Genomic DNA, 13480 nt, shown 5'->3' with positions numbered 1-13480 from the left:
TCCCGCTTGCTCAAACTTTCTCTCCCCTTAACACGCTAATAACTACTTAACTGCAGCCTGCGGTTTGGTGATGACTCCCTGATGAGTGAGTGTGAGCGGTGTGACAAGGAGCAGCACCTCTGGCAGGTAGCTGGTGACAGGTGCGGGGCTCCCGGGGGACACGGAGCTGTCCCTCCCCGGGCTGGCCCTGCCTTCTCCAGGTGCCACCTGCCCTGGGAAGCTGCCGAGCCTCGGCCGCAGCCCCAAAACCACGGCTGGGGCTGTGTAGGAGGGGACAGCGCTGCTGTGGTTTGGGTTTGGCAGCCGTGGAGGAATTAGTGAGAGGGGGAAGGGCACCGAGCCCTTTGGCAGCGCCGCTGTTTCCCGAGGACTTCCCTCAGCTTTGCGTCCCTCTCCTAAAGCCTTCAGTCCACCATCTCCACCTGGTTTGTCTCCTCACCTGCAAGTGCCCCCAGCAGTGGAGGGCGCTGGCTTTGAGATTCTGCCAAAAAACCTCGGCGCCCTCGCTCCCCCCCCCCCCGGCGTTACAAATGCCAAATTCCAGAGGGTTTGGCTTGCTCTGGATTCCTGAGCATGAAGGCCGGAGCGGAGCTGCCCGTGCCGAGCGGGGATTGGGAGGCAAAGTTCAGGATGGAGTGAAAGGGGCAGGGCAGGCTGGGGCAGCCCCTGGCGGGATCAGAACAATGCTCCCCGTTTTCCTCCTTGCCCCCGCTGTTCCTGCAGCAGAAGGGGACACGCTGACCCAGCCCCGGGGCAGCTGGTGCTGCCCGACCCAGCCAGAGCTGTCCCAATCTCTGCTGGACGTGGTCACCTTGGAGTGCCCGGGCACGGCTCCAAATCTCAGCCCAACACCCCCGAGCAGCGCAGCTCCGGGAGGAAAAACGGTGTTGGGGCAGGTGCTGGGCTGCTGGATAACTCTGGGCGAGGATGTGCTGGAATTCCCTGCCTCGGAGACGGAAGGAGGAAGAATTTTGGGGATTTTTTTGTTCCTTGGGAGGTGAATGCACAAGCAGCAGCGACAGAGCCCCTTTTCCAAATGTGGGATCTGAGGGACAGCGCAGAGGGGGAGCAGAGCCATCAACCACCACCACAGCCACCAAGGGCAGCAGGTACAAATATCCTGGAGCTGCTGGCATGAGGAAAACAAGGAACTCATCTCCCCATCCATCCCTGACTGAGAGGAGCAGGGAGAGAGAGGGGGGAACCACCCCAGGCCCTGCAGCTCTGCCCCACAGCCACAGGTCCCTGTCAGCCCCATTTCCTCAGATCACCTCTGCTCTGGCTCCGGGGTCCTTCTCTCCTGCATTTCCCTTCTCTCCAGCTGTCAACAGGGTTAAAAACCCCTCCTGGGCCAGGTAAAGGTGACACAAATCTCCATTTCCTCCTGAGCCCCTGCAGTCCCTCAGCCGTGGGTGGCCTCCCCTACAATTCAGATTTTGTTTTGTCTAAGCAGCTGAAAAGCTGAAAAAAGTACAGCAAAAGTGGGAGAATGTGCTGGGCCCAGGGCTGCAGACACAGCAGAACGCGCTGCCCCCACCTGCGGGGCTTCCAGAGGCTCTGGGCTTGCTGAGGAAGCAGATTTGGGTCATTGCTGGGGCGCAGGGAGCCCTGCCCGGGGTCAGCAGTGCCTGCGGGGCTGTGGGGAGAGGGGATCGGGGAGGAACAGAACCCCTCACTCAGGAATGAACAGAACCCCTCACTCAGAAATGAACAGATCCCCTCACTCAGAAATGAACAGATCCCCTCACTCAGAAATGAACAGATCATCTCACTCAAAAATGAACAGATCCCCTCACTCAGAAATGAACAGAACCCCTCACTCAGAAATGAACAGAACCCCTCACTCAGAAATGAACAGATCCCCTCACTCAGAAATGAACAGATCCCCTCACTCAGAAATGAACAGATCCCCTCACTCAGAAATGAACAGAACCCCTCACTCAGGAATGAACAGATCCCCTCACTCAGAAATGAACAGATCTGACTCAGAAATGAACAGATCCCCTCACTCAGAAATGAACAGATCTGACTCAGAAATGAACAGATCTGACTCAGAAATGAACAGATCCCTCCACTCAGAAATGAACAGATCCCCTCACTCAGAAATGAACAGATCTGACTCAGAAATGAACAGATCTGACTCAGAAATGAACAGAACCCCTCACTCAGGAATGAACAGAACCCCTCACTCAGGAATGAACAAATCTCACTCAGGAATGAACAGAACCCCTCACTCAGAAATGAACAGAACCCCTCACTCAGAAATGAACAGATCCCTTCACTCAGGAATGAACAGATCCCCTCACTCAGGAATGAACAGATCCCCTCACTCAGGAATGAACAGATCCCCTCACATGAGGGGCACAAATCCCATCAGAGGGGCACAGATCTGACTCAGAAATGACCAAATCTGACTCAGAAATGACCAAATCTCACTCAGAAATGAACAGATCTCACTCAGAGAAGAACAAATCTCCTCCCTCACTCAGGAGCACAGATCTGACTCAGGAATGAACAGATCTCCTCCCTCACTCAGGGATGAACAGATCTGACTCAGGGATGAACAGATCTCACTCAGAAATGAACAAATCTCACTCAGGAATGAACAGATCCCTTCACTCACTCAGGGATGAACAAATCTCCTCCCTCACTCAGGAATGAACAGATCTCACTCAGGGATGAACAGATCTCACTCAGGAATGAAGAGATCTCACTCAGGGATGAACAGATCTCACTCAGAAATGAAGAGATCTCACTCAGGAATGAACAGATCTCACTCAGGGATGAACAGATCTCCTCCCTCACTCAGGGATGAACAGATCTGACTCAGGGATGAACAGATCTCACTCAGGGATGAACAGATCTCACTCAGGAATGAACAGATCTCACTCAGGGATGAACAGATCTCACTCAGGGATGAACAGATGCCCTCGCTCAGGGGCACAGCTGTCCCTCACTCAGGGAAGGCCCCAGCTGGCTGTTGCTGTGCCCTGGGCAGGCTCAGGGCTCTGCCTGCTCCCCGTGTCCCACGCAGCTTTTAGGGCCGGAATGTTCTGGCAGTGCCCAGCCCTGCAGGTCCTGCCACGGGATCCGTGCTGGGAGCTCCGGGCTCCTCATCCCCGTTCCTGACAGGAGGATCCTGGAGCAGCCCTGGCCCTTCACCCCTGAAGTGCCTGGTGATTTCTGAGGCCTCCAAACGCTGCCAGTTCCGCCTTGGGCACAGCCTGGACCTGGCACCTTTGGGACAATTTCTCCTTCCCCAAAAGGGCAGAGCCCTCGGAGCTGCTCAAGGGTCCTGGGAAGGGAAACTGAGGCACAGGCGGTGCTGGCAGCCCCAGCTGTGCAGCCCCAGCTGTGCAGCTCCAGCAGTGCAGCCCCAGCTGTGCAGCCCCAGCTGTGCAGCCCCAGCCGGGCTCCAGGTTTATCCTCAGATCTGCCCAGGATGCCCTGGAGCAGTGGGAGAGGCAGCAGAAGGGGAACAAAGGGATTTTCCTGCTGGGTGCTGCCACAGGAAGGCCTGGGAGCCACCACTGCCGAGGCTTTGAGGCTGTGTCAGTGCAGAGCAGAAGCTCCAGCAGAGGAAATTCCTGTTCCCTTTCCCGGTGTAGAAGCACAGTTCAAGATTAATTGCCTCCAGGCAGCAGAGCTCACACCCAGCAGCATCTCCTGGCGCTGGGGAGCACTGGCAGCTCCATCTGGGCTGGTTCCTTCTCCTTGGGCTCCTGGAGAGCACAACTGCACCATCAGACCCTGCACAAAAAACACCGAAAAATTAAATTCCCCTTTGGCTAGCCTTGGCTAAAAAATTCCCTTTGGCTTTGTGGTTTTTATTTTTTTTGCCTTTTCAAGTTAAGCACAGAACAGATTCCTCACAGGGAAGTTCTAAAGTCCGTGCTGGAGCAATCATTAAATGAAAACTTGGCCCTGAGGGTCTCTGCCCATCTCCCAGCCTGACCTGGGAGGTGATTCCTGCTCTTTTCCACCTTGTTCCTGCTCCCCCACCCCTCTTTCTCCCAGGACATTTTCTGCTGGATCCCCTCAGGTACAAACATCACAAAGGTGAGGAAACTCTTCCCCATCTGCTCTCCCCGAGCTCCAGGGCAGGGATTATCCTGGGTTTGGGTCCTGTCCCACCTGGGGGATGATTCCAGGAGGCTCCAGGGCAGGGATTATCCCAGGTTTGGGTCCTGTCCCACCTGGGGCAGCTGCAGCAGGGCCAGGTGCCCATTCCAGGGCCCAGCAGACCCCGGGTGCCACAGAGGCTGCCCCAGGTGCTCTCAGCTGCTGACAAATCCAGTCAGACTCACACCCCAGGCTCTGGGGGTGGCAGGGTCGATCCCCCTCTTTGCCAGGACTCTTCCCAGCCACCCCAGCCCCACCGAGCCCAACCCTCAGCACAAAAAAAAAACCAAGGACCCAGGGTGCCAGCCTTGGGACTGTGACATTTATTGAGGGCTGGTTACACAATCCCACCCTCCTCACAGCTCCCCTTCCCTCAGCAGGGATGGCACAGGGGATTCCTGCCCCTGGAGCAGCAAGGGGCTGGCACAGGAGCCCGTGGGGCAGGACAGGGACAGCTCAGGGGCAAGGAGGGGAGATGCCCAGCCCCAGAGGGGCTTCCTGCAGAGCCAGAGCGAATCTGTGCTCCTCAGAGCCCCTGCCCTGCCCTGAGCTGTCTCGGGTGACACCTGAAGGTCTGGCACGGCTGAGGGCCCTGAGCTGAGGTGTCCCCAGGCTCTCAGGTGACACCTGAAGGTCTGGCACGGCTGAGGGCCCTGAGCATCCCTGGCCCAGCCAGCCTGAAGGCACTGAGGCAGCTCTGAGCCCTGATGGATGCAGCACCTGTGGCCAGGGACTCACCTGGGCTCCGTCCCAGCAAAACTCTGCTCCTGCTGCTCCACCTGCCCGCAAAGGGCCAATCCCCAAATCTCACTTTCTGAATCCCCAAATTTTCCTGAACTCCCAAACTCAGAGTCCCTGAGTGAGGGGAGGGCAGCGCAGGGGAGGAACCGCAGGCCTGACGTCGCGAGCGTTCACTTTTATTTGATTACCCATCCAAAAAAAAAAAAAACAAACCACCCCAAAAATAAATCCCTCCAATTTCCAAATTTCCGTTTCCTCCGCGAGGAAATTGCAATGATTTCTTTGTGTGTTTCTGGTGTTTCCCCAGAGGGCAGGGGCTCACTGGGGCAGCTGCAGCAGCACGGACTGGCCCGAGGGCAGGTAGGTGATGTTGCGCGAGCGCGAGAGCTGGTACGCGATGTCCTCGGCCGCCTCCAGCTTGCGCAGCTCGATCAGCCCGTCCCCCGCCGTGGCCAGAGAGTTGGCAATCAGCTCTGCAGCCTTGGAGTCGCCCTCTGCAGAGATCACAGCTGCCTTCTTCTGCTGCTCGGCCTGCGGGGACAGCGGGGAAATGGGAATGCACGGATGGACAGACAGACGGACAGAGCGGCGCTGCCCCGCGGGGCTCCCCCAGCCACGGCAGGTGAAAGGGCTTTGCTTTAGGGTGGCGCTCTTTAAACCGGGTTGATGAACAGTGGGATACAGAATAACCAGTTTGCCCACTGTGGGAAAAGGAAAAAAGGCAATTTCGAGCTGAATTCTGGTGGTTTTCAGGCTCTGTCCCACCCGGAGATCCCCGCTGGCAGTTCCCAAAGCCAGAGCCTGCAGTCAGCTGAAATCTGAGCTGACACAAGAGATGATGACCCCACTGTGCTGCTGGACACTCCAGAGATGATCCAGAGTGTGTCACAGAAACCTTTTATGGAAAATCCTAAAAAAGGATTTTTCATAAGAGATTTCTGTGACACAAAATCCTTTCCTTAGGATTTTCCATAAAAGATTTCTGTGACACAAAATCCTTTCCTTAGGATTTTTCATAAAAGATCTCTGTGACACAAAATCCTTTCCTTAGGATTTTTCATAAAAGATCTCTGTGACACAAAATCCTTTCCTTAGGATTTTTCATAAAAGATCTCTGTGACACAAAATCCTTTCCTTAGGATTTTCCATAAAAGATTTCTGTGACACAAAATCCTTTCCTTAGGATTTTCCATAAAAGATTTCTGTGACACAAAATCCTTTCCTTAGGATTTTCCATAAAAGATTTCTGTGACACAAAATCCTTTCCTTAGGATTTTTCCTCCTGAGAGGCTGAGAGGCCTCAGGAACAAAATGCAAACAATGGTTATCTGCTGCTGTGGAATGCAACAGGTGCATCTGGGATTGGGCTCATGTGGTTGTTTCTAATTAATGGCCAATCAAAGTGAGCTGGCTCAGACAGAGAGCCACGAGCCCTTGTTATTCATTCTTTCCTGTTCTATTCTTTGCCAGCCTTCTGTAGAAGTCCTTCTATTCTTTTAGTATAGTTTTAATATAATATATATCATAAAATAATAAATCAGCCTTCTGAAACATGGAGTCAGATCCTCCTCTCTTCCCTCATCCTGGGACCCCTGTGAACACGGTCACAAGAGTGGATCCAAGCAGGGATGAGCCAGGAGCAAACAGCGAGCCCGGCTGCATTCAGCGCTGTGGGGTGGAAGGAGGAGCCTCCCTTCTCCAGCTGGGTTTGGGTTGGATTTTGGGGAAAAAACCATTCCTGATCAGCACTGCAGGGAGGCTGGGACAGGATATTCCAGGAAAAAGCCCTGGGGAGAGACGGGGATGGCAGAGGTGATCCCCAGTCTCCTGAAGGAGCAGGTACCTTCTCCACGATGAACCTGGCCCGCTCCGCCTCCTGCTGCGCCACCTGCTTCATCTCCACCGCCTCCGTGAACTCCTTGCCAAAGGTCAGGTGGGTCTGGGGACACAAACCAGACCAGGTCACCCACAGGGACCCCGGGATGGGCACAGAAACCGGGATCCCTGGAAGGAAATCCCACCGGGACCCCACACCCAGCCAGGGCAAAGCTCCTGAAACAAAGTGTCCAAACTCCCCTTTGGCAGAAACAAAGTCACCTTCTGCAGAGGCTTCCTGTGCTCCCAGCAGGATCAATTCTATTTCTGAAGGGAGCTGGGAGGGCAGAGCTCCCTCCCTGGATAGCTCAGCACAGGAACCAGTGGGAATTTCCTGCTGTCCCAGTGGGGATTTTCCCTCCTGGTGCTTCCAGGGCTGCCTGTGGAGCTGCCCCCAATCCCAAAGCACCCGCAGCCCAACCAATTCCCCCTCAGCAGCTCCTGGGGGGCTACAAAACCCCTGCACAGGGAGGGCTGAGGCCACCCAGAGGCCACCAAGGGCTGCCCAAGGTCACGGGGACAACAGCAGAGCTGTGACCATGACGTCCCTGCAAACACGGCCACACGAGCCCAAGCGTCCAACCCTGGCCACCCGGGGATCCCCTCCTGTCCCAGGGGTCCCCTCCTGTCCCCGGGGCCCTGCAGGGCTCACCAGGGACACGTCGTCCAGGATGAGGCCGAAGGTGGCCGCGCGCTCGGTGAGGTCCTCGCTGACCTGCCGGGACACCAGCTCCCGCTGCGTGATCAGCTCACCCGCGTCAAAGCGCGCCTGGAACGGGACGGGAACGGCGTGGAAATGCTGGGAACGGGATGGGAATGGGATGGGAACGGCTGGGAACGGGATGGGAATGGCTGGGAACGGGATGGGAACGGCTGGGAACGGGGTGGAAATGCTGGGAACGGGATGGGAACGGCTGGGAACGGGGTGGGAACGGCTGGGAATGGGGTGGAAATGCTGGGAACGGGATGGGAACGGCTGGGAACGGGGTGGGAACGGCTGGGAACGGGGTGGGAACGGCTGGGAACGGGATGGGAACGGCTGGGAACGGGGTGGAAATGCTGGGAATGGGATGGGAACGGCTGGGAACGGGATGGGAACGGCTGGGAACGGGAATGGGAACTGCTGGGAACGGGAATGGGAACTGCTGGGAACGGGGTGGACACTGCTGGGAACGGGAATGGGAACTGCTGGGAACAGGGTGGGAACAGCTGGGAATGGGATGGGAACGGCTGGGAACGGGAATGGGAACTGCTGGGAATGGGGTGGGAACTGCTGGGAACGGGGTGGACACTGCTGGGAACGGGAATGGGAACTGCTGGGAATGGGGTGGGAACTGCTGGGAACGGGACGGGAACGGCTGGGAACGGGGTGGGAATGGGATGGACACTGCTGGGAATGGGATGGAACAGGATGGACAATGCTGAGAATGGGATAGACACCGCTGGGAATGGCTGGAGCAGGATGGACACCACTGGGAACAGGATGGAATGGGATGGACACCACTGGGAATGGGATGGACACTGTTGGGAACGGCTGGAACAGGATGGACGCCACTGAGAATGGGATGGAATGGGATTGACACCACTGGGAACAGGATGGAACCTCTGGGAACGCAATGGACGCTGCGGGGAACACGCAGGAGCTGGACACAGCCCTAGGCCGCACCAGTGAGGACAGCAGCAGGAATTCCCCCATGGAAAGGGTCTCCCAGGGAGGTCTGGAGGCCTTGTCCAAGGCCAGGCCGGATGGGGCCGGGAGCCCACGGCAGGGCTGGGTCTGGACGAGCTCCCAGCCGCCTCCCACCCAATCCAGGCTGGAACTCCGCGATTCCAGGGCGCCGCGCGTTCCCCGCCCCGCGCCAGGAGAGCCCAGGGCGCGCTCACCACCACGGACTTGAGGATCTCGGTGGTGATGGAGGGCAGCACGCGCTCGTCGTAGTCCTCGCCGATGCTGGTGAAGATGCGCGGCAGCTGCGCCGTCACGGGCCGGAACAGGATCCGCAGCGTGATGTTCACGTTCTGCAGGTCTGCAGCAGCAGCAGCCGCCCGTCAGGGAGCTGCAGGAGCAGGGAATGCTCCCCAGAAAAACCCCCCACCAAAAATGAGCTGGGCTCGCTGCCCTGCTCCCCTCCGGGGTCCTGCTCTGCGCTGCTGTAGGGGAGAATCCCAACCCCACTGGTGTCACCTGCCCCAGGTGAGCTCCAGAGGTCCCTCCCAGCCCCACTGGTGTCACCTGCCCCAGGTGAGCTCCAGAGGTCAGGATTCAGTGATTCACAGCACCAAAGGAAGATCAAACCATTCCTGTGTCACCCTGGGACGTGTGGGATCTCCAGAGCCAAGGAACATTTGGGACTGGAGGGTCTCCAGAGATCCCTTCCAGCCCCAAATATCTGGGACCAAAGGAAGAGCTCTTTAACCTTTATGTCCTTTATAAAAACCTCAAACCATTCCCGTGTCACACTGGGACGTGTGGGATCACCACAGTCAGGGACGGTTGGGCAGGAGGATCTCCAGAGGTCCCAAATATTTGGGACCAAACAGTTCCTCAAGCTGTTCTTTATTTAAGAGACCAAACCACTGCTGATGGAAGGGACCTCTGGCCATCAGCCAGCCAAGGCAGGGCCACCTGCAGCAGGTGACACAGGTGGGGCTGCCACCTCTGAGGGACACTCCAGGCCCTTCCTGCTCACCCTTACCTCACCCTGAGGTGGACCTTGCTCAGTTTCTGGCCCCTGCTCCACGGCCTGGCCCTTAGGACCACAACTGCAGGTGCAGAAGGATAAACCCCAAACCCCTGGAGCCCCCAGACCCACCTTTGCTGCCGGTGATGACGGGCACGTTGCGGGGCCGCGAGCGGCAGTCGAAGATGATGGGTTTCTGCACCCAGGGGATCAGGAAATGGGTGCCCTCGCCCACCACCACGTCCTGCACCCCCCGGAAGCGGTCGAAGATCACAGCTCTGTGCCCTGCGTCCACTGCAGGGGGCAAAGAAAGAGCACTCAGGGCTGCTGTGCTGCTGCCACGGGGGTTGGAGACTTCATTAACAGCATAGCTTAATTAACAGCAGTGTTTGGAGCAAACAGGGCTGCAGGTCCCCCAGTCTGCTCCTCCCAAGCAGCTCCGTGATTTTTGGAGGAAGGAGTGCACTGCAGGCCCTCAGTCTGTTCTTACTGGGCAATAAAAGCACTGAGAAGTCAGGGTTTGGACAGAAACACAAAATGAAGCGACCAGGGCTGTCCCACTCACCGTTGTAAAGAGCAGAATTGACGACTCCCCCCGCCACAGCCAAGCCCAGGCCGAGCTTCCCGATGCTCTCGAACACCTTGGCAGCCATCTCAGCGCTCCAGCCCCCGCTCCAGAGCCCTCCTGCAAACCCCCAGACCCTCAAACCTCACTGCGACCCCTGCCCAGAGCCCCAGACCACAAAACCGCACCGGGCAGCGACCCCTGCCCAGGGCCCCGAACCACACCGGGGGCTCCTTCTGCCCCACAGACACCTCGGCCCCGGGGGTCTCCCTCCCGTGACCCTGCCGGGGCTCGGACCCTGCGGCCTCGGACCCGTCCAGGGCCTTCCCCCGCTCTCCCGTGCCCCCACGCCCCCCGGGCCTCCCCCTCCCCCTCCCCGCTCCCTCCTAGGCCGCTCGCCCCCAGCACGGGCAGCCCAGGGGCCAAGGCCTCGCTGTGTCCACCCTGCCCGCCCGCCTCAGGCCGCGGCTCAGCTCGGGTCCCCCGGTTTCCCTCGGTTTTCCCGGTTTCTCGGACCCACCGCCACCCTCCCTCCCGCCGCTCCCGCCGCGCCGCTGACCTCCACATGAATCCGCGGCCGCCCCCCCCCCAGCGCGCCTGCGCGGCGCGCCAAGACGCGCGCTCCTCATTGGCCCGCGCCTCCCGGGGCTCTCTGGGATATGTAGTTCTGAGCGCCCGTGCTCTCTGCCGGCCCGCCTATAGGTTCCGGTGTGCCCCGCGGCGCCCCGCTGGCTGAGCAAGGCCGCGCGCTATTGGCTGGGGCGGCGGCCTGCGCGCACAGGCTCTTGGGAGATGTAGTCCTGTTGGGGGAAGGCACCGGGGTGTTGGGGGGCGTGCGGGGACAAGGGACATGCGGGGGACACGGGACATGCGGGGGACACGGGCACCATTCTGGGGCAGCGCTGCCCGCTCCCAGAATGCCAAGATAGGCTGGGACCTCTGAAGGTCACACAGTCCAACCCCCTGCCCAGGCAGCGTCACCTGGAGCAGGTGACACGGGTGGGGTTGGAATGTCCGAGGGACACCTCAGACCCGTCCCGGCCACCCTCCATGGACAGATCTTTCTCCTGCCGAAGTGGGAGTCGTGGTTAATTTCTGGCCATTGCTCCTCGTCCTGAGGAGCAGAGTCTGACACCTCCTGGAGCTATTTCCGTGCATTGGTGGGATCCCTTCTCTGAAATGAGAGATTCCCATGGATATCTGAGCTATTTCCGTGCATTGGTGGGATCCCTTCTCCGAAATGAGAGAATTCCATGGATATCTGAGCTATTTCCGTGCATTGGTGGGATCCCTTCTCCGAAATGAGAGATTCCCATGGATATGTGAGCTATTTCCGTGCATTGATGGGATGGATCCCTTCTCCAAAATGAGAGATTTCCATGGATATCTGAGCTATTTCCACGCATTGGTGGGAATCTCTCCAGTGACAGATTTCCATAGATATCTGAGACGTTTCCATGGATATTTGAGATTATTTCCATGCATTGACGGGATCTCCTCTCCCGTGACAGATTCCCATGGATATTTCAGATATTTCCACAGGAATGTGGGATATTTCCACTCTCAGCCTTCCCTCCTCCAGTCTCACCAGGCCCAGCTCCCTCTCTCTCCTCACCCGAGCCTCTCGAGACCCCAAATCATGTTCGTGCCCTCCCTCGAGCCCTCTCCAGCAGCTCCTTGTCCTTCCTGAGCCGTGGACACCGGGATTTGATGTTCCCCCTGTCCCTGGAGCCGCGGTTCCCCAGCGGAGCGCGGGGACATTCCCGGCCCTGTCCCCTCCTGTCCCCTCCTGTCCCCGGAGCCGCTAGAGGGAAGCAGCGCTCTCCCTTTGGCTCCGGGAATCCCGAAAAACGGGGAAAAAAGGGAAAAAAAACCCCACCCCAGCCCCGCGCCCGTGGCGGGTTCCGCTGCCAGGTGACCGCTTTGGATGCCGGATCCAACAGGGAAAATCCCATTAAACCTGGGATTCATGGATCGGGGTTTGCACCCCCCGAGCTCTGCTCCTCACTCGCTCCTGCTGGGTTCATGTAGCCCATTCCCATTCCTATTCCATTTCAATTCCCAATCCCGCTCCTGTTCCCATGTGGGGTGAGCTCTCCCCATTCCCATCCCCATTCCCATTCCCTTTCCCATTCCCATTCCAATTCCCATTCCATTGCCATTCCCGCTCCCGTTCCCATGCAGGATGAGCTCTCCCCATTCCCATTCCCTTTCCCATTCCCATTCCATTCCCATTCCCATTTCTGTTTCCGTTCCCATTCCCATTCCCATCCCCATTCCATTCCCATTCCTGCTCCCGTTCCCATGCAGGATGAGCTTTCCCCATTCCTGTTCCTGTTCCCATTCCCATTTCCAGTTCCCATTCCCATCCCTTTTCCCGTTCCCATTTCCAATCCCATTCCCTTTCCCATCCCCATTCCCTTCCCATTCCCGTTCCCAATCCCAATCCCATCCCCAATTCCCATCCCCATTCCTCATTCCCCGTTCTCATTCCCATCCCCTTTCCCTTCCCCTTTCCCTTTCCCATCCCCATTCCCATTCCCATTCCTGTTCCCATTCCAGTTCCCATCCCCATTCCCCATTTCCTATTCCCGTTCCCATCCCCATTCCCATCCCATTCCCATTCCCATCCCATTCCCGCTCGGGACGAGCTCTCCCCATTCCCATTCGGGACCGATTCGAGGCCGCGGCTTCTCCCGGGCCAGAGTTTGGGGTGGGGGCTGTGGGATCAGGGAGGGCCCTTGGTGGGGGACCCCGCTCTCGGGGGGCGGTGACACGGGGGACCCCAAAACTGAGCCCGTTCGTGGGGGTGGCTGTGGGATTGCACCCCAAAATTGGGCTGGGAGCTTGTTCTTGGGGGGTGGCTGTGGGGTCGCAAGCCAAAATTGAGCTGGGACCCCGTTATTTGGGGGTGCCAGCAGAACCGCACCCCAAACCAGCACAGGAACCCCGTTATTTGTGGGTGCCAGCAGAACCGCACCCCAAACCAGCACAAGAACCCCGTTACTGGGGGATACCAGCAGAACCGGACCCCAAACCAGCACAGGAACCCCGTTATTTGGGGGTGCCAGCAGAACCGCACCCCCCGGGCCCCTCCCCGAGCCCCCCGAGCCCGCGGTCCCGTTTTTGGGGGACATTTCCTGGCGGGCAGCGCGGGCGGCTCAAGAAGGGCTCATTGTGCCCCCCGGGCTGGGAACGAACGGGAACAAAGCGCGTCCTCTTCTCCTCCCCCCGCCGCTCCCGAGCTCCGCGGCACGAACGCGCCGAGCCCGGGGGGACCCGCGGGGCTTCCGGGGGGTGCCAGGACTGGGGGGGTTCCACCCCAAAGCCGGTGTGGGCCTGGTCCCAGTCCCACCCACCCCAGCCTTCGGGGGTCCTGGCGTCCCCAGGGGTCCCAGCCCAGTCCAGAGGGATCCCGGCCCTTCCCAGGGGTCCTAACCCGGCTCTTCCCGGGGATCCCAGCCCTTCCTGGGGGTCCCACCCCATCCTTCGGGGG

The 13480-nt window shown here is 58.6% G+C and overlaps 1 protein-coding gene across 1 annotated transcript; it reads right to left on the bottom strand.

The window, feature by feature from the left end:
• Window positions 1-4422: 4422 nt before the first annotated feature.
• On the bottom strand, window positions 4423-10125 carry PHB1 (prohibitin 1). The gene is made up of 6 exons (XM_036398964.2): window positions 9985-10125; window positions 9552-9713; window positions 8623-8765; window positions 7391-7507; window positions 6707-6802; window positions 4423-5394 (listed from the first exon to the last, which is right to left on the bottom strand). Exons 1-6 carry the CDS (start codon window positions 10070-10072, stop codon window positions 5182-5184), a joined length of 819 nt encoding a protein of 272 aa, XP_036254857.1. The 5' UTR covers window positions 10073-10125; the 3' UTR covers window positions 4423-5181.
• Window positions 10126-13480: the final 3355 nt, after the last annotated feature.

The sequence above is a fragment of the Molothrus ater genome, chromosome 27, assembly GCF_012460135.2.
Source record: "Molothrus ater isolate BHLD 08-10-18 breed brown headed cowbird chromosome 27, BPBGC_Mater_1.1, whole genome shotgun sequence".
NCBI lineage: Eukaryota > Metazoa > Chordata > Aves > Passeriformes > Icteridae > Molothrus > Molothrus ater.
The sequence above is the reverse complement of the archived record's forward strand: the minus strand, read 5'-3'. Positions and strand labels throughout refer to the sequence as shown.

Coding starts and splice junctions, on each gene's coding strand:
- PHB1 (XM_036398964.2), bottom strand. CDS start 10,072: ATGGCTGCCAAGGTGTTCGAGAGCATCGGGAAGCTCGGCCTGGGCTTG. Junction 8,766..9,551: donor CGTCATCACCGGCAGCAAAG/GTGGGTCTGGGG, acceptor CTGCTGCTGCAG/ACCTGCAGAACGTGAACATC. Junction 6,803..7,390: donor TCCTGGACGACGTGTCCCTG/GTGAGCCCTGCA, acceptor TTGTGTCCCCAG/ACCCACCTGACCTTTGGCAA.